Here is a 21,259-nt window from a genome sequence, read left to right on the forward strand (position 1 = left end):
CAAATACAAACTTTCGCCTTTATAATATTAGTGTGATCTTTCGTTCTTTCTGCTTTTTGTGCAGCTTTGGTTTATCCTCGAATTTATAAAAAGTTTATTCAAAATGCAAATGCGAGGCCAATCGGAAATAATAAAATAATTAAAAATTAAAAGCATAACATGCATGACCCCGATGACGTCGATCGGAACGGGATTGAAAGAGAAATTTGAATTTTAAGCAGCGCTTTGTGCAAAAATAATCCTTTCTTTCTTTTAAAAGTGGAGGTAGGTATATAATATTATTATGTATATCTATCAGTACCTACTCACAGTACTTACCTTCATAGGACCATAGTTCATACAATAATGAATATACTTTATAGGTACTTTTCAGGGTATTTCTATTGCTACTAAGTAGGTATAACAACATAATACCATAAAAATTTCAAAATGGCCGCCATAAAAATTAAAAAAATTAAAAAGTTTAAGTAAGTATGTGATTTCGAGGGGTACAAAATACTATTTAATCGATTTTTATCGTTTATTATTGGACCTATTTCCACCCTACAATTCCTACGAGTATCTTTACTCAATATGCTATAGTGGACTGGACATCTTCTAAGTTCGTCCGTACACGTGAAACTAGATCATTGTGTAGGTACTGTTTTGTTCAAAAAAATCGGTCAAGAGCGAGAAAGGTTCTGTAGTCCGTACCATCGTACAAGAAATAACACTTTTTTTTTTAATTTTCATGGCATGGCCGTCATTTTAAAATTCGTATTATTTGTTGTTAGAGCGGCAATATAAATATGTAATTCTGTGAAAATTTCAGCTCTCTACCTATTACCCGCTGACAGACAGAAGGACGGACGGACAGCGGAGTCTTAGGTTGAAATCTATAGAACGCACTTTGACTTTGCTTAGACTTAAGTTTCAATTAAAATGAGACAGATGTATGCCAATGGTATAACGCTGTCTCGTTTTAACAGTGTCTTAAGTTTGAGCAAAAACAAAGTAAGTTCTATAGATCTCAGCGTTAGTAATAGGGTTCCATTGGCATCCTTTGGGTACGGAACCCTAAAAATAGTAAATGGTTCATAGGTAGACATTCGAAATTCGAATGTAACGCAAGGCAAAGCAGACGGTCTGACTCACACGACCGCGCGCTTCCGCCTGCGGCGCGATAGCAAGGTCACCGGCCGCGCGCACATGCACACGTCTCGCCGTACTACACAACCCGCCGCGCACACATGCAAACGTGAAAGCAGTGAGAGTACTGTCGCGTTCAACACGTCTTTTTTTTTTTTTTTTTCTTCTCTGGTCTGGCTTTACACTGATTAGCCAATGTCAAGTGTGTGTAGTTATTTACAAGTTAGGAAAACTATATGTATAAGTATGGACTTCGTCTGTGCTGGCGCCCGCCGACATACACGTGGCGCCCCCCTAGAGCGCTTCTCAGTCAGTTCCTCGGTCAGTTCCACCACCAATAAACACCAGCGGGACACAAAAACCGGCCACTTCTAACAAAAAAACACTCCAAAAAATCACAACACGCGCGCCAACAAACGCCACCACAGACAAAGTCCAACACGTCTTTGTAGTTGAGTTATTTTATTTTCTGTCTGTATATTTTTAATCTGTGCTTTGGGTTTTTATAAAGAAACTTTATTATTATCCTATATCACTTACTCTGATGCCCGTGCAAATAGATACATATAAAAGCCAAAAGAGATATAATATAGGTACTTACAATACATACATATAAAAATAAATAAACCTACATACGCGTTACATAAATTATTATTATTAATTATTATAATAGAAATGCTTTAGTGTGTTTTCGTTGGTTTCTTGGTTTGTCCTTCAATCACGCCGCAACGGAGCAATGGATCAGCGTGTAGGTGTTTTTATCCCAGAAAATCAAAGAGTTTCCACGGGATTTCAAGCCCGGACAAGTCATGGGCATCAGCTAGTCTGTAATAATCTCGCAATACTACAAAACTCACCACGCTCACATGCAAATGTGAAAGCAATGAGAGTACAGTCGCGTTCAACACGTCATTCAGTGTAGTTAAGCCGTCATTTTTTTATCACTATCCATCATAGAAGTGCTATTTTATTGGTTTTTTGGTTTGTCCTTCAATGACGTTGCAACGAAGCAATGGATCAGCATGTAGGTTGCTTTTTATTCCGGAAAATCAAAGAGTAGTCTGTAATATTGCAATCGCTAAGTGAATTTTACCAAGCAGTTTATTGGAAAATATTAGCCATGCAAATCTTTACCCCTATCTGAAAACAAGGCAAGGCGTGAAAGCAGTGAATTATGCCAATAAATAAACCATTCCAAAATGGTGGCATCAATCACTACCTCTCACTTACCTGTATAAGCCTAGTGAGTCTACGTTTTGTTTAAGTGAAATTAGAACCTCTTCGTTTCTTTATTAGCATGAGTTATACAGTCGCATTCGACGTATTATTTCATAGATGCCGTTAGACCAAAAGAGCTCTGATGGCAGTAGGGGGAATTCCCTCTACTGCCATCCAGAGTTCTTGTTACCTTTAAAGCAAAGGTTGATTGACGATACAATAGCGCGACACGACTGAACCATTCGTGAATAGTGACATATCCGCGTATACAAAAGCAAGGTCGTCGGTGGTCGCCCGTGCACACAGGCCTCTTCACAGACATAACATACATAAGACTTGTGGTGCAAGCGTTAAATTAGTAAGAGTACAGTCGCATACTACTATTAATTATTATTGGTTGTAGTTGGGTCGTTATTTGTTTGAATTCTATTTTGAATTATTCGAATTCTATTTGAATAATATAATATTGGAGAAAGCTCGAATATCTGGGCCATATAATGCGCAACTCAAAATATGAACTGGTACAGCTTATAATACAAGGCAAGATAAAAGGCAAACGTAGACCTGGCCGTAGACGAACATCCTGGCTTAAGAACCTTCGCCAGTGGTTTAATATGAGCATAAGGTAAGGTGACTGTTTAGAGCAACGCGACAAAATCCAGTTAGCCTTAATGATTGCCAACCTCCGATAGGAGATGGCACTAGAAGAAGAAGATTTGAATTATCTACATTTTATTAAAAAGTAAATTAACTATGATAAAGGTGACTAAATATTCCCCTATCTAAAAGCAAGGTCGTCAGCCGCGCACACATGCAATTTTACAACGTACTGAGACTACACGCACACTGTCAAGCGTGAAAGTGGTGAGAGTACAGTCGCATCCAACATATAGTTGGGGCGTTATTAGTTTTACCTCTGCGAAAAAATTGAATTATAAGCTGCCCTAACAGGTAGATTTTTTTTCTTTTGGAACTAAACGACACAGATTTCTATAGGTCTTTTATATTGTAATTGTAATGTATTATAATTTGCTAATTACTATCTAAGCGAGAAGCTTGTGCTAGGAGCGGGTAGAACAAAGTGCAAAGGTTTACTTCGATTTTCAGATTTCAGCACGCTGCCAGCCGCTTGTACAGTTTGTATTGAATATTGATGCTTCATCATCTTAAATCATGCCGAATGCAAACTAAACGTTCTATTGCAGGCGCTATCGGCTTGAGCTGGTACCAAGGTAGTGACAAAATGCCAAGAGGCCGTCAAAACAAGTCTATTTCTGTTGAAATAAAATTCGAGGTCGTGATTCGCGAGCGCGATCTGCACTTTGAATTATTGTTGCAAATTTTTAATTTTGCTACGTTTTTTATGGCCCGCAATTATCTTGAGAATATCTTAAAACCGTTTTTTGTTTCTAAAGAATTCGCCTTGTTTTAGAAACAAACTTTGATTAAGGCTAGGTGAGCTATAACTGACCACAGTAAGCATGTCAAATTGAAACTTAAACTAAAAAGATTAAAGTACTTACCTCCTTAATAAAAAAATAATTACTTTGCTTGGACACCCACAATTTAATTGAACTTGCTAATTCTGAAAAAATATCTCTTTTTAATGGTAGCAAATCCTATAGTATAGAATAGCGAATACATACAACGATTTTTGATACAATGCAATACTAGATATTTTCTATCCGGATATTTTTAACATAATATGTATTTCCATATTATAATAGTGCAGGTACGAAAAGGGTTTTACTTAACTAAGTTGGCGATAAAAACAATAGTTTTAGGAGATACTATGGTAAATGGTTAAAAATTGAAATGCTTTGGACATGACCTCACTAACTGTAAAATTAATGGCTAATTATAATTACAGTAGATCAGCGATTAATCATTACCGTCCGGTTTAGAACAAACAATGTGTGCGCCGAGATCCTATTTCGACACTAGTTTCGCAATTAAACCACTGTTAGGTAGGATTGTTATAAAAGATCTCTGAACAGATAACAAAAGCCAATTGTTTTAAATCCTTATTTGGAAACATTACCGTCAGAATTAATGACTATTTATCAACCTCATTTCAACGGTATATCTATTTATTTTATAACAATACAGATAGATGAGCATTTAGAATAAACAGTCGAGTAAAATCAAATTATACAGTGTACAGACATAGAAAAGTGACTGGAATATTTTACCTCAAGATTTACGGAACTTTTAAATTAGATAAAATGCGAAAAAATACCTTACCTACTATTATTAATAGACAGCCTAGCAATAAAGCCGCTTTTTTAATTGACTTGAATATACAGTAAAAATACACGCCGAATTGAAAACATGCTTCTTTTTAAAACTCAGGTAAATATTGATAACTGGACGATTGGTGTACCTATTTCTTTGAATTTCGTAAATGGTAAATACATATATTGAATAGACGTGTTATAAATATTTTTTATTCTCCTGGGATAAAAATTAGTCTTTGTTCTTCTCCAGATTTGTGCCCAATTTCGTTGAAATCAGATGAGTGTTTGAGGCGTAAGAAAGTAACCAATAAATAGAAATTTAGAAATCTTCAGATTTATAAATAAGTAAAAAAATAAAAATTATAGTATATTAGTATGGAATATGGATGGACGAATACCTACACAGGAATCATCATAAGGCGAAGCATAGCAGTTTCAATGATAATGCAAACATTCAACGTGGGCATTAAGAAAACCGTTACTTTAATTATAAATATCACAATCAGACGTCTGACCGTAATATTTATTATTCGGATCAACAATACAATCACCGCCCACACATGTCGCGTTTATCGTCTGTTCAAACCATTAACATAGGAAGGTGTGTCTACCCAAGGTAGTACGATATGTATGATTCAACTTGCTGTAGGTACAGCATACCTCAATAAATCAACTTTCAAAAATGGTAAACAATTTTGTAGCGAAACCGAACCATCCATGATAAACTGTTTACCTTTACCTAGTAAAGCGTCTAATGAACGACCTTCCCCTGAACTCAATTGCTACAAATAGACAATTTTTAAAATAAGCAAGGACTCATTCCGTTTTCTTGTTGTCTATTTCTTATTTAAGTAATTTAGGTACAGAATTTGCTAATTTTGAAATCGAGAGATATAATGCAACTGTTGAAAGACATTTTGGTAGGTAGGTAACTACCTATTTACTTACATAATGCACCCTTTACGTATGTACATGAATTTCGAGTCTGATTAAACTGAAAGCAATTTTAATGTTATGTGTTATGAATATTTTTAGAGTTTTGCTATAAAAATAGTCTGCAAAAATTGTTCAATAATGTTGTACTTACAATCACGAAATACATCATTTTTATTTTATTTTACAGTCTACACGCCAAATGAAATAATTATATCATAATAAAATGAGGCCGGGTGCAGAAAATTTTGAAATAGTAGGGTTTTCAGTTAAAAATGATATATTTACCTACCATTGATTTAAAAAAAATAGCTATTTGCTATTATAGCATAGAAAAAAAGTAGAAGTACGACAGCCAGATCGTTATTTAAATCCAGCTGCGGTTTATAATTGATATATCAAATCCCTGGCCTTGATATGCAACTTTTTTTGTCAAAAACGTGTCTGGTCGCCGGCCGGTCCCAACTCGGGGCCCGGTATTTTGTTGGAGCTTTGTATACTACCTATTTCATGTTGCGCATATACATATTATTGTTTTATGGGTTTTGAATTTGAAATTTTGACCGTATAATAAAAAAGATACCCTACTTGGCAGAGAATTTTAATGACGGTAGATTTTAAAGGACAAATATGAGTCAATATACATAAGTACCTATAGTATACTATTATAAACACTTGATTTTGAATACCTAGGTACCTAATAGGTGCCTATACCTAATATCATTTGCGTCATAAAGCTTAGTAGGTATGAAACATAAATAACTGAGGTAGGTACCTACCTATATAGTTTTTAATTAAGGTCCTGTTTAGGTGGGTACCTACATGGTGAATTGTTATTCATAAAATGATTAAAGTACTTATTACGGATTGTCGGCATTAGAATGCCATAAGCCTAATTTGTCGTATTAGTTTACAAATTGCGAAAAACCAAATTAAATTTGTATTTCGTGGCCAGACCCGTCTAGTGCTCTTTAAGTGATTATCGGCCATGAACATTTGCAGCAACAGAGAAACAACCAATGACCCACCCCTCGTTGAAATCTAGTGGCAATAATTGTTATATTTCTAATGTAGGCAAGAATGCAGGTCCACCTACTAAATACTTACATCTGAGTGGGTAAGTACAGTTCATATTTCATATAGGTTGTGCTTATCTTATTAGATATGATGTATTAGAGACAATCTGATAAACCAAGAATGTAACTTACCTACTCACTAACAAATATGTGTAGTAGGTACCTACTAGGTACCTATCTAGATAAAATGCAAGTAGATATAAAAAATATGTAATTTCATACTGTTAAAATATTATAACTTATAATCTAATAAGCGTGTAGCGAATTATCATTATATTATTATTATGATACACCTACTAACAAGGAATATACTCCTTCTTAAAAAAGTGGTGAGTGACGTCCCGTAAAATCTGACTGGTGAACAAAGAAGACTAGACGTTCAGTGAATTAGAAGTTGACCGGCCTTTACTTGGTTTGTCAATAATATCGCTATCTTACTGACTACTACGACTACTTACATTAATATAACAATACTAATTTTTACCAATAACATTGTCTGCGATTTAGATTATTTAAAGATCTCCAGGTATTTCCTCAGAAATATTTTCTGAGTAGGAGTCTACGTGTAGAGAGAAACTGAAAACAAAATATCAATTATCTAGACAGTTCAGTCAGTCAGGCAGTTTATGCTTTTATATTTTGTTTATTATAAAACTAAAGATAGATAACTCAATGCTTATAAATAAGTAAATGTTTAGAGATACATACCAAGCTTAGGATATGTTAATCGCATACTAAATCGCAGCGCAGTAGTGGTAGTCATCGAGAGCTTCTATGAAATACCGTTACTTAAATGCAAATTCAAATGCCACAGCTACTTTAGAAGTACCTATAACTTAAGTAGGTTGGTAAAATGTACGATAATATCTACCTGTGAGATAGAAGTTAGAACTTAAGAAAGTTTACAAACAAGCTTTTCAAGTATGTACCTAGATTAGATAGATAGCAATTTAGGTACCAACTCTACCAACCTATAAGATAAGATAATAATATTCTGAACAGGTAATTTATAAAATAGAATGAGTTAAAAAACTAAGAATTAATAAGTAGGTACATATAACTACCTAATAAATAATGGTATTGATTGTAAATATGATTAAAATTATAACAACCCAATAAATAATTATTGACGGGGCTTCATGTTGTAATATAATATTTTTTTTTCTATTATGATGTAAAACATGAATGCAAATAAATAAAGAATAAAGAATAAAGAATAATATACCTAGGTACATGAAGTAATTACTTACTATATTTAATAAAAATAGGCCATTATTAGAAATAACAATTTCAGCATATAGAATTCATAGTTCTTACTTATAGCCAGTGATTAGGTAGGTACTTCATAAAAATATTAGCTATAAGTATGAAATTCATATAATACACAAAAATTCAAGTAACGAAAAAAAACATTAATTAATTAACCATTTAAGTGCGCGACAGTACGACCCAAACAAACAGGGACGCTACAAGGTGAGGGGCGGGGGTGGGCACCCTTCGCGTCACGTGACGCGCGACCTTCAGGCGGCGCACCGACCTTGAGCGCCGCTCGCCCCGCGCGCGGGTCAGAGGTGAATGCACGCACCCCCCGCGCGCCCCTCGCCCCGCCTCGCCCTGCTGTGGCCCCGAATGCCATCTAATGCCACTCACCTCGTCCCGGCTACACCATGGCACCCGCTCAGGCGCCACACGCCAACATCCTGATCCTACACCCTACCGCGAACAGGTATTAGCAACGCGGCACACCTTTCCCATAAAATATCACCGACAAGTTTATTGACATCGACTCGCTACTCGCAACTCGCTCGCACAATTGCGCAAATGTATAATTTCTGTAACTTTCCAAAACACATTCCGTTTACGTTCGAATAAGAAAACACTCCTCTTGCAAAATAGAACGTCTATTCACTCAAAAAATACTTTTTATAAGAAAAACATTGAACACAAGGGTTTACGCGAATGTATTAACCACACCATGTCCTTTCACCTCCGCAAAACAAAGCGGAATAAAGATAAACTCATTTGAGCAAACTGACATCTCGCGAGTCACTCGCAAACAAACATTCGGAGGCTGCCATCTAACGACGAAATAGAACATTATTGTGTAAAAAGTTTTTATTTTAATTATATCTCAATAGAGGACTCTCACTGCAAGGAAAACTTAAAAATCCATACTTCATGGGAAAACTTGAATACAACGGAAAATTGTAAGTAAAAAATATAAAAAATAAATAATAAAAATTATTTTTTAATGTCCAAAGTGGCAATTTTTTTTTAACCTGTGGTACTAAATGACATAAGCAAAGTTGCTAGGCTATGAACATTTACCACAATTATGCTACTTTCAAGCACAAAGCGTATGTACCTATTGCACTTTTTTATTTTTTACGACATTTTACGATTTACAGTTTATTACGTCACCCAAAAAGCATCAAATAGAAATTGCGACTAGTAGTGATTTTATTTAAATCGTTCCTGTAATTTTGGCTAACTACGTTTACATAGGGAATTTTATAGGGAATTCAATTATTATGTTACAGGCAACTCTATCAATTTATTTACTTTACATATTTGCTTATAAAAAGGAGAAAACAGCTGGGAGCTGTTTGGTTTTGTGTTTTATTTTCCTTATTTTTGTATAAAACTACTACAGTGACGTGATACGAGAATAATTTGTTAAAGTAATTATTTTTTGTGCGTGTCCAACAGTTTGGTGAGTCAAGAGCATAATTGACCGAAAAGATTCACGTGATATCCTTGAAAGACGAGTCCATTACTCATTAATTAAATAAATCTATCTGTTACTTCCAAGGCTGTACTAATAAAGCAGTGTTTCGTGAGTTCTGTGACTATTATGACAATTTTTAATACATAATGGGCGAGGAAAATGATGGGTACGGCAGGACGGCAAAGAAGAATGTTTTGTTGAAGATTGTGATATTGGGTGATGGAGGTGTGGGGAAATCGTGCTTGATGAGTAGATTTATATCTAATCACTTCGATGACCACAACTTTCATACTATAGGCGTGGAGTTTATGAATAAGACATTAGAAGTCAACGGCAAGCAGTATACATTACAGGTAATTTAAATATCTATATGTACATAATCCATACTTCTTACAAATTATTCCGAATTCGAAAGTTTGTCTGTCTTCTACCTGCATTTTCACGATCTATCTATATCGATTTTAACAAAATTTGATACAGAGATTTGCATCCTGGGGACAGAATCTTTAACAACTCAAATCCATTTGAACGAAGGTTGTAGGCATCATCTCTTTAGTAAGTACAGAGATAGCTTGCATCCTAAAGGTCGTCCATATTCGTGTATGGCCAACTTTTTATCCCAGAAAATCAAAGAGTTCCCACTTGATTTATAGAAAACCTAAATCCATGATGAAAGCACTGGCATCATCCGGTATTATAACAAGTGTAAATTAAAAATTTATAACACCCCCGACAAGTGAAGGGTACAGTAACTAGAAAAGAGCTGATAACTTTCAAACGGCTGAACCGATTTTCTTAGATTATAGCTAAGAACACTCTCGATCAAGCCACCTTTCAAACAAAAAAAATTAAATTAAAATCGGTTCATAAATTTAGGCGCTACGGTGCCACAGACAGATACACAGATACACATGTCAAACTTATAACACCCCTCTTTTTGGGTTGGGGGTTAAAAAGAAAACTAATTGATGTATCAATGTACAGCTCAAACCCCTGGGTCTAGAAACTTGTGATTTTTCATATGGGTTCTTACAATAATAAGGAACCCCAGTAATAAAGAATTTTGAGAAATTCCAACATTAAATGTCGAGTGGTGCTTTGACAATCTCCGAGGCACATAGGCGAGCGCTGTGATCTTAGAAGTGGGAGGGGAGACCCTGGGAGAAGAAGGTCAAGAAACCTATAGGGTACTTCCCGTTGACCTAGAATCATGAAATTTGGCTGGTAGGTAGGTCTTATAGCACAAGCAAAGGAAAAAATCCGAAAACTGTGAATTTGTTACATCACAAAAAAAAAAATTAAAACATGTTCATAAACAAATAATTAGTATTTTCAATTTTCAAAGTAAGATAACTATAGCAAGCATAAGGGCTTTACCTGTACATTCTAAAACTTATTTTTATGCATAATAGTTTTTGATTTATCTTGCAAAATGTTGGGAAAAATATCCAAGTACAGAACCCTCTGTGCCCGAGTCTTACTCCCACTCGGCCGGTTTTTGAACTATGCAGTCACATGCCTCATGTTCAGATTGGAGTACTTGTTTTGTGCACACTGTATCACATAATTTTAAGTGCTCACAAGATAAATTGTGTTTACTTCTTGTTAATCTCATAAATTACTTGTTTCCTTCCAAGATTTATTCAGTGAGGCCAATGAAGCATGCAGTGGATGTAATGTCACTCCTTTATCTGGCCTGGACTTAAGTGTGTAATAAATTTGATCTTATTATAATTAGAGATAAACAATGTAGATCTGCATAAGAACTTTTGTTCTTCATTGTTTATAAAATATATTTAAAGGTGAACTAAAGGAATGGCTATTTCTATTCAATAACTTGATTATGTATAAATATTGCTTCCTTTTGTGTACATATTATAATTATTATAAGTATGTACAATGTACTGGTTTTTACTGTACATACTGTATGTACATTGTACAATGTACATACAGTACCTCAAGAGAGCCTCAATAGCTCAACCGGTAATAAAGGAGTGGACTGAAAACCGAAAGGTCGACGGTTCAAACCCTGCCCGTTGCACTATTGTCGTACCTACTCCTAGCACAAGCCTGACGCTTAATTGGAGAGGAAAGGGGAATATTAGTCATTTAATATGGCTAATATTCTTTTTATTAAAAAAAATGTACAATCAAATGCAAGTCAGACTTGCACATGAAGAGAAATAATACCAATATAATACCAATACCATCAAACGAGATTTTTTTTTTTTCATGATGTAACCACACCTTATTTCATGATTCTACTGATGTAGGTCAATGGGAAGTGCAATATAGTTTTTGATTCCCTTGACGGATCTCACAACCAAACTGATAAGGTTTTTAGGATTCTGTGCCCTAAGGGTGCTAACAGGACTCTATTACTAAGGCTCTATTACTAAGGCTCCACTGTCTGTCCATTTGTCTACCTATCTGTCAGCTGTATCTCGTGAACGGTAATAGGTAGAGAGTTGAGTTTTTTTTTTCTTCTCGTCTGGCTTTCACAGAGTTTGTAATTATCCCTAATGCAGCTATAGCAATAATTAAGGAAAATTTAAAAATGATCAGTCACCCCATGAAAATTTAAAAAAAAAAATGTTTTTTTTTTTTTTTTAATTTATTTAATCAAAATAATTTAACAAGGATTTATAATATTATAGCTCGCCAAACTGGTGTGCCAGTTTGTTTGCGAGGTTGTACATACATACGGAACCTTTCGTGTGCGAGTTCGACTCGCACTTGGCCAGTTATTTACAGATGTCTTGAATTGTTGTTTTCCTAAGACAGGTAGTACTAGAAGCATCATAATTATGCATTGTGCTAAATGACCTTAAACCTGTAGCCAATGATAATATGTGGTTTCTACTATAAATTATTCACAAACAGGTCCTATGTCTTACATAATATGTATTGAAGTCAAGTGAATATTAAAACATATAAAAAAATTTAATTTTATTACCTAAGTAATCAATATTGTTTATTATTTTACTAGCTGTTGCCAGCAACTTCATTCCCGTGGATATAAGTTTAAAAAATCTGTGGGAATTCATTGATTTTCCGGGATAAAAAGTAGCCTATGTGTTAATCCAGGGTATAGCCTATCTCCATGCCACATTTCAACCAAATCCGTCCAGTAGTTTTTCTGTGAAAGAGTTACAAACATCCATCCATACATACAAACTTTGCGTTTATAATATTAGTAGGATGTGGCAACCTATTAGTGAGAAAAATCATATTGCTGAACCTAGTTAATTAGACGGCACTAAGGGACTTTATTTTTCAGTAATTTGCAAGAGAATGGAACACTTTTTGTTGGAGTTACTTTTAAAGCAGTGCCCAAATCATATCTCTTAAAAATATCTTGAGTTTCCCTTTATACATGCCCTTTATCCATACTTCCATACTAATATTATAAATGCGAAAGTGTGTCTGTCTGTCTGTCTATCTGTCTGTCTGTCTGTCAGTCTGTCTGCTACGTTTTCACGGCCCAACCACTGAACCGATTTTAATGAAAGGTACAGACTTGGGGTGCATCCTGGGGAAGGACACAGGCTACTTTTTAGCCTGGAAAATCAAAGAGTTCCTACAGGATTTTGAAAAACCCGAAATCCACGCGGTTGAAGCCGCGGGCACCCTCTAGTTTATAATATAATTTTAGTCTGTAATACTAGTATGTTTAATAATTGGTTTCAGATCTGGGACACAGCAGGTCAAGAGAGGTTTAAATCTCTAAGGACACCTTTCTACAGAGGGACTGATATCTGCATATTGGCATATGCGATTGATGACAGAAGTTCCTTCAACAATATCAAAACATGGTTGAACGAGTTCTTGCACCATGCTGGAGTGAAGAATGGAATTGAGAAGTTTCCTTTTATTGTTGTTGGGAATAAGGTACAAATATATTTAATTACCAAAGTAAAAAACCGGTCAAGTGCGAGTCGGACTCGCGCACCGAGGGTTCCGAACTCGGGTATTTTTTCGACATTTTGCATGTTAAATCAAAAATCTTATGCATTAAAATAAATAAAAATCTGTTTTAGAATATACAGGTAAAGCCCTTTCATATGATACCCCACTTGGTATAGTTATCTTACTTTGAAAATTTAAACACATTTTAATTTTTTTTTAAATGATGTAACCACAAATTCACGGTTTTCGGATTTATTCCTATACTTGTGCTATAAGACCTACCTACCTGCCAAACATGATTCTAGGTCAACGGGAAGTACCCTATAGGTTTTCTTGAGAGACACGACAGACGGACGGATGGACTGTACTGTGTATTACCTGTAACCTTAATTTATAGGTTATACTGTAATTTTTAATTTACACTTGTGTAACATTTTATCCAAAACAGAGTTTTATCTTTAACGTCATCCTTTTACTTTTCAAAGTACACCATACAATCAATTTCTTCATTTCAGTCAGACGTGTCATCAAAGGACAGGGAGGTGTCATACGAGCAATTGAAACAGTGGTGTGATGAGAACAAGATATCCACTTACTTGGAGACCTCCGCCAAAACTGATAGCAATGTTGTTGAAGCCTTCTCACAAGCTGTACAAAGGTATGTCATCATCAACCCGCCACCGGCTCACTACTGAGCATGGGTCTTCTTAAAGAATTTAGAAATTCTTTCACCAGTAGAAAACTACAATATTCCTGAGTAATATAGGCTATATTTTATTTTCACTTTGAAAAGAGCAACTGCCGTGTTTCTTGCTGGTTCTTCTCCGTAAGAAGGGCATTCCAAACCAGTGGTAGATGCTTTTGACAATTCAAAGAACTTGTGAAAGTTTAATTGAATAAAAGATATTTTGATTTATTTATTTACTAGCTGATGCCCGCGACTTCGTCCGCGTGGATTTACATTTTTCAAAATCCCGCGGGAACGCTTTGATTTTCCGGGATGAAAAGTAGTCTATGTATTATCCAGGGTATTATCTATCTCCATTCCAAACAGCCAAATCCGTCAAATTCAAATTCAAAGTCAAAATATTTTTATTCAATTAGACTTTTACAAGTTCTTTTGAATCGCCAAAAGCATCTACCACTGGTTCGTAATGCCTTAGTTTCGTCCAGTAGTTTTTGCGTGACTGAGTAACAAAAATCCAAACATCCACACTTTCACATTTATAATAATATTACTAGAGGATGCCCGCGGCTTCACCCGCGTGGATTTCGGTTTTTTTAAATCCTGTAGGAACTCTTCGATTTTCTGGGATAAAAAGTAGCCTATTTCCTTCCCCGGGATGTACCCCAAGTCTGTACCTTTCATTAAAATCGGTTCAGCGGTTGGGCCGTGAAAATGTAGCAGACAGACAGACAAACACACTTTCACATTTATAATATTATTAGGAATATTAGGTATTAGGATAAGGATTAGGATATTATATTAGGAGGACTTCGTCTGTGTTGGTGTTAGCTGGTGGGCGTGCTCTGCCTTTTTGGAGTGTTTTTTTTTTGTTAAAACTGACTGGAAAGCGCTCTAAGGGGATGCCGTGCATATGTCGGCGAGCGCCGGCACAGACGGGGTCCATAATTGTATAGTTTAACTAACTTGTCACAAATAAGCACAAACTTGACACTGGCTAATCTTTGTAAAGCCAGACGAAAGAGAAAAAAAAAGGATATTAGGATTTACTTATCATAATTTTTGTGGCCATTTTCAGGTGGGTAGACTTAGAACAGAAAGCGGAAAAAGAACTACGTATGTATCACCATCCCGACACAGTGACTCTTCACGGCTCTAGCACAACCTCCAGCTTTAGAGCGACATGCTGCTCTCGATTCACGTCGGACACATAGACTATCGCATTGGCAAGCTTTCTCCAGCACCCTAGCATGCCCGCCAAGAAATGTTTCATGCTGGAATCAATAAAAATCTGTTACATATCTTTTATATAGCGATTTTACTTTGCTTTTTGGCTTTAGCTTTTAGTAATGGTATAGTTCTCGTGCTGGTTATGCTAGGTCTGTTAGTTTTACAGGGTAAGTTTTTAATGAGTGTTTATTAACAAAACTGATTTAGAGTTTCGGTAGATAAATCTGTAAAGCAGTTTTAATATTATGTGTCACTTATTTCATAATAAGACTCACTTACCACCAGGTGAAGGGCTAACTTATATCTCAATAAAAAAAACTACAGAGAATGTCTCTTTAAAAACTTGCCTTGTAAATTTTTTATTTATATAAAATTAATCTGTCAGATTTGCGGTCGAAATAAGTTTTTTCTAATAGAAACATACCATTAAAACGGAAGAATTTTAAAGTACTTGTACTGTACTTAACAATGCATTTTGACTGTTGAATAAAAACAGAAGGGATTCAAGAAAAAATATATTAGTCTTATCGCCACACTACGTGACGATAAGTAAAATTGTATGTAACCACGAATCGATAGATTTATTGAATCATCCGTCCGATTTAGTCTCGATATTTCATTAATGAAATACTTGTAATTGCTGTAAATATATTTCGCTATAGTTACTTACTATTTCTCCCATTATGAGTGATGTATAATTAGATTTTTATTTAAAAGGATTCTCTCTTACGTGCGCCCCATATACGAAGTTTGATGATGCAATATTAACTATACTCCATCCGCGGGAAGAAGTTTGTATAGTGCTCTTAATGCCATACAAATGACAAAAGCAAAAATCTCAGTGGGCGTTAATCATTTTGAATCACCAACCAATCACAAACATGTAACATGTTTTTCAAATAACATTCCAAATTCAATTAGAAAACATTTGTGATTGGTTGATGTCTCAAAATGGTTAGCACCCACTGAGATGAGAGAGAGAGAGAGAGAGAGATTACGTGACAGAGAGCGCTATATTGACTTCTTTCCGTCAATAGTTTTTAGATTTTGTGGACAGGTTTAATAACTAATATCTGTGTGTGGTCGTTTCAAAGTTACACGGGCTCAAATATTGACGATTGAATGGGACGCGCTTGAGAAAAAATTGAATTTTGTAGTAATATTTGCTAGCCGCATGTGACGTAGAGTTCTCGTGATGGTCATGCTAGGCCTTTATAATTGCGAGAGCTTGTCATTCCTGTATATTTTACACTTATTGTTGACTTTGAATCTTTATCTTTTGAATTATTTTATTTAAATCGCGGAATTATGATTTTGTTGTGTATTAAATAAAGTAAAATTTATTGATTATATTACCTATAAGTATTGACCTATTTAATGTGACATTTTAACATTGATTGACATTTTTTCCCCCTCCTAAATGTTATAGTATTTTATGCATAATAATTTTGTTAAATCTTATTTATAATAATTATATTAATGATCATTATTTTATTGAAAAAAAAAAATATGCAGAACATTCCCCAACTATTTTGGATGTATTAAAAATTTATCATTACATTCCATATAGTGTGATTTTTAACTCAGTGGAATTCTAACAGATATCATTTCAGACATTGAGTGGGGTATTTGTATGAAAAACAAGGTTACCACCATTTTAAACTAAATTACTCTAAATCATACAACATAAAAAGCCATTATTCATACCTTAAATTAGAGATTTCTTTAAAAGTGTAAATCCTTGAAAGACTTGTTCATACTTGGTCTGCCCTGTTGATTTACGTTCTCCCATATTAATTATTGCCACTTGAAATTGAAATAGTGTTATATTAATTGATAACAATTAATATAAACTTACACTTTTATTTTAATCCTTATTAATTTAATCCATTTGTGGGATGTCTTTTATCTCTGGTAATATTAGGTAAGTAAGCGTCAGAATTCCTCGGAATTAAAAATCAGACTATAATTTTATGAGACATATCAACAATTAAAATAATAATCATTTTTTTTTTAATTATTGACTTAATTGAATTAATATATATTCAGTTCAATGTAAATTTATATTGTATTTAAAAGTATAGCTATGGCAAAAAACAACTTAGGTAGGTAGGTCTGGTTTTAATATTCAACCAACTGAAATATTCTGTTAATAATAATTTATTTATTTAGCAATGTCAAGGGTACCATTTATACCTTTCGAGTGTGGGACTCTAAAAATACCATAATATTTAACATATAACAACGTTGCTAAGTGAGTTATCCATTTTAGTAAAATTTTATTTTGTCATTCTGTTGCAATGGCAAATGGGACTTCGTCTGTGTTGGCGTTTGTGGCGCGCGTGCGGTGCCCTTTTGGAATGTTTTATTTTTTTTTGTTAAAAGTGGCCGGTTTTTGTATTTTACTGGTGTTTTTTGGTGGTGGAACTGACTGGGGAGCGCTCTAAAGGGGCGCCGCGCGTATGTCGGCGGGCGCCGGCGCAGACGAGGTCCATACTTATATAGTTTCCCTAACTTGTAAATAACTACAAACTTGACATTGGTTAATCTGTGTAAAGCCAGACGAGAGAAAAATAAAATTGTCATTAAAAATGCAATAATATTAGGAATCTCAAGATGTTTTAGCTGACAGATATAAAATTCTGGTTGTGATTTTATTTTGCTTTATGGGTTCGAGGAAATGCCAAAGAAAGATGTGGTTAATTCTGTTGTGCACAATTCCAAGCTGGAGATTTACCTACTTGTAACTTTTTTGGTGTAATGTATCGAGTTTTTATAACTCAAACCAAAAACTGACTTGTAACGTTAGTTTGTTAACCCCCGACCCAAAAAGAGGGGTGTTATAAGTTTGACGTGTGGATCTGTGTATCTGTCTGTGGCATCGTAGCTCCTAAACTAACGAACCGATTTTAATTTAGTTTTTTTGTTTAAAAGGTGGCTTGATCGCGAGTGTTCTTAGCTATAATCCAAGAAAGCAATCTTTGTTCTTAGCTATATCTCCAGCAATGTATTTAGATCTATCATTTTAGTTTGCTTGATGTTGTGTACAGCAGAATATTGACACATGAATGATAAATTTCACTGTTATTTTTTACTTATTTTTTTTAAATATTTTTAGTATGAAAGCTAACTAATTTGTTTATGATCATGATTTATTTTACTATACTTATTTCATTTATTCTTACCAACCTAATTAATTTATAATTTTATTCTAAAAGTGTTACCTTTTACCCATTCCAGGAATGATTAGAAAGTATTACAAGAAACGTGTGTTGTAAAATGCTTTAACAAAATGTATTTATTTTTAGTATTAAGTATATCTGCATAGAGATTATTGTTTTATTTAACTACATCACTTAGTAGGTACTAGATTAAGTGCCTAGCTTTTTAGTTAGTTACCGTATTTGATAAGAAGAGCACACTCGATACTAAATTTCACAGTTCTCATGTTAGTATTTGCTATCACTACTTACATAGGTAGGTATTCATATGAATTAGAATAAATGTATAATGTAAAATTTAAAATAAAGATTCATAAGCGAAATCTACCTCTTAAAAATAAAATCTTGTTTGTGTATATATAAAAACTCTTGACTCTTGTTACGACGCAATAAAGTGCAATTCACCTCGCACATCGTTGTGGCCTAAAACGCCTCTCTTTCTATCGCGTAAGCCCTTTCTCTCTCTCATAAGACTCTGCCATATTCACAATCATTACTATGAGGTCTCACAGTGTGCTCGAACGCATAGTTTAGGTTCCACCAATCAGATCATTGTAAATTGACGTGACACAGACATCTGATTGGTGGAACCTACACTGTGCGTTTGAGCGCACTGTGCGACCTCATAGTAATGATTGTGAATACGGGTATAAGGCGCCATCTCCACTAAGCAAAGTCATATAAGACTGCGCGAGAGCCGCCGCTGTCTTGTCACGTTATCCAGTTTAGTGCTAGTTTTAAGTTCCATTTTTAACCCCTGACCCAAAAAGAAGGGTGTTATAAGTTTGACGTGTGACCCATACTCAGTAGTAGGACAGCAATGGGTTATGATGGTGGTAATTTTTAACCCCCGACCCAAAAGAACCAAAGAGGGGTGAAAGACCGAAAGAGGGGTGTTATAAGTTTGACGTGTGCATCTGTGTAGAAAAATCGTGTAGAAAATCGGTTCAGCCATTTGAAAGTTATCAGCTCTTTTCTAGTTACTGTAACCTTCACTTGTCGGGGTTATAAATTTTTAATTTACACTTGTCAATTTATCGATCCAGACGTGCTTATGTTTTACGAAGTATTGACTTAACTATGTGAACTAATTCTTATGCTACCTACCTAATTAATTTTGGGTTCCATTTCATAAATAAAATTTCTTATACAAATTCTTTTTTATGATAACTAATGAAGTTCTCACTTGTGATGTGTGGGAGCTTTTACTGAGTAAAAATTGGTATTATGGAACTCTTTGGCTTGTCTTACGAAGTTTATTTTCATTTAATAAGTATAATATGTACTTCATTGTTAAACAAATGAAGTAAAGTTGTTAATGTAATATTTTATTGTAATTAGATCTGTGAAAAATGCACTGTTTTATCTTTAATTTGTATTATATGATTTATTAAAAGCTTATTTTTTTTTATAAGTACCTAAGTTGTGATTTAAATAGTTATAAGATGCCTTTTGAGGGATCAAAATAAAGTTGTAGGTGTTAACAATTCAGATCTTTTATTTTTCCAAGGTCCAAAATAGATTTAACAAATATTGGCGTCACTCAGAATAGCAGGTATTATTTAAATATTTTTATCGAATTATTGGAATGTCCTCTCCAAAACCAACACAAAAAAAACACAAGTTTAATGTGTAAGGTTATCCGAGAGTTTTAATCTAAACAAACTAATGCCAAAATAAATAATTTAATTAGAGCGTGATTGCTATCACAACATCTAATTATTCAGTTCACAATCCGAATACCGAAAATATGCGATATCGCTCCGAATCTCAGAAGGAGACTCAACTAAAACCTTCAAAACACCCGTATTTATGCAAGTTCAATCTTGTTGGCCTCCTAGTAACAGATTGTATGACATCGAATGAGCCAAATATCGATTTTACCAAACTACCTTCATCAGCTAAATTAATAATTTTATATTATTTTTGACAACTCAAATCAACTTTTTAAAAATAACCTTACAGTTCGGCCGTCCTGAATTTAACACGTCCTCGTGTTTCTAATCAATCTTGTCATGTCAGTCGCGGGCTTCCTTGCCCTAAGTCAAATCCAAATCATGGGCTATCCTGCCCTCCGTCAAATCATTAAAACCTACCCTTGAACTGCCGAACTCTCAGTTTTAATATCAAGTCAACAATAAATCCAAACGACTAACTTCTCATTCGATGTATACAAAATCTGAACCACTCATTGCAAATTACTTTCCAATTCACAAAAGACTAAATTATTAAAAAAAAACTAAAATTTTTAATCACCAAATCAAACTCAATAAAAATTTTAATCAAATGTGGGTTGTTTACAAAAAGATACCAAAGCGAAATTAAGACAACGTGAGACACATCCCACTTCTGAATTATTGGCGTCACTCAGAATAGCAGGTATTATTTAAATATTTTTATCGAATTATTGGAATGTCCTCTCCAAAACCAACACAAAAAAAACACAAGTTTAATGTGTAAGGTTATCCGAGAGTTTTAATCTAAACAAACTAATGCCAAAATAAATAATTTAATTAGAGCGTGATTGCTATCACAACATCTAATTATTCAGTTCACAATCCGAATACCGAAAATATGCGATATCGCTCCGAATCTCAGAAGGAGACTCAACTAAAACCTTCAAAACACCCGTATTTATGCAAGTTCAATCTTGTTGGCCTCCTAGTAACAGATTGTATGACATCGAATGAGCCAAATATCGATTTTACCAAACTACCTTCATCAGCTAAATTAATAATTTTATATTATTTTTGACAACTCAAATCAACTTTTTAAAAATAACCTTACACAAAATAAATGAACTAGGTAAGTCTTTAGTCTGTATTGTTATACGCAGTAGGTATGCATTCATACATCGTACCTATATCAGATTGAATTGGGATGATGACTATGTC

General features: G+C 34.4%; 2 protein-coding genes across 2 annotated transcripts in view; one reads left to right on the top strand and one right to left on the bottom strand.

Annotated features, from left to right (window-relative positions):
* Positions 1-8,579, bottom strand: part of LOC123881297 (nuclear hormone receptor FTZ-F1 beta) — a 55,292-nt gene extending 46,713 nt beyond the window's left edge. Inside the window, exon 1 of the mRNA XM_045930005.1 lies at positions 8,243-8,579. The gene's annotated coding sequence lies outside the window, so the exon portion shown is untranslated. The remainder of the gene's footprint in view (positions 1-8,242) is intronic.
* A 564-nt stretch (positions 8,580-9,143) lies between these two features.
* LOC123881320 (ras-related protein Rab-9B) lies at positions 9,144-17,217 on the top strand. Its single transcript, XM_045930037.1, has 4 exons — positions 9,144-9,673; positions 13,011-13,211; positions 13,745-13,887; positions 14,993-17,217. The coding sequence occupies exons 1-4, from the start codon at positions 9,467-9,469 to the stop codon at positions 15,126-15,128; spliced, it is 687 nt and encodes a 228-aa protein (XP_045785993.1). The 5' UTR covers positions 9,144-9,466; the 3' UTR covers positions 15,129-17,217.
* The last annotated feature ends 4,042 nt before the right edge of the window (positions 17,218-21,259 follow it).

The sequence above is a fragment of the Maniola jurtina genome, chromosome 4 (assembly GCF_905333055.1).
Source record: "Maniola jurtina chromosome 4, ilManJurt1.1, whole genome shotgun sequence".
In the NCBI taxonomy this organism is placed as follows: Eukaryota; Metazoa; Arthropoda; class Insecta; order Lepidoptera; family Nymphalidae; genus Maniola; species Maniola jurtina.

What these genes read in the sequence shown, in the direction of transcription:
- LOC123881320 (XM_045930037.1), top strand. Translation starts at nt 9,467, where the DNA reads ATGGGCGAGGAAAATGATGGGTACGGCAGGACGGCAAAGAAGAATGTT. An exon ending in TTATTGTTGTTGGGAATAAG is followed by an intron (nt 13,212 to 13,744) that starts GTACAAATATAT and finishes TCTTCATTTCAG; the next exon opens with TCAGACGTGTCATCAAAGGA. An exon ending in TTCTCACAAGCTGTACAAAG is followed by an intron (nt 13,888 to 14,992) that starts GTATGTCATCAT and finishes GGCCATTTTCAG; the next exon opens with GTGGGTAGACTTAGAACAGA.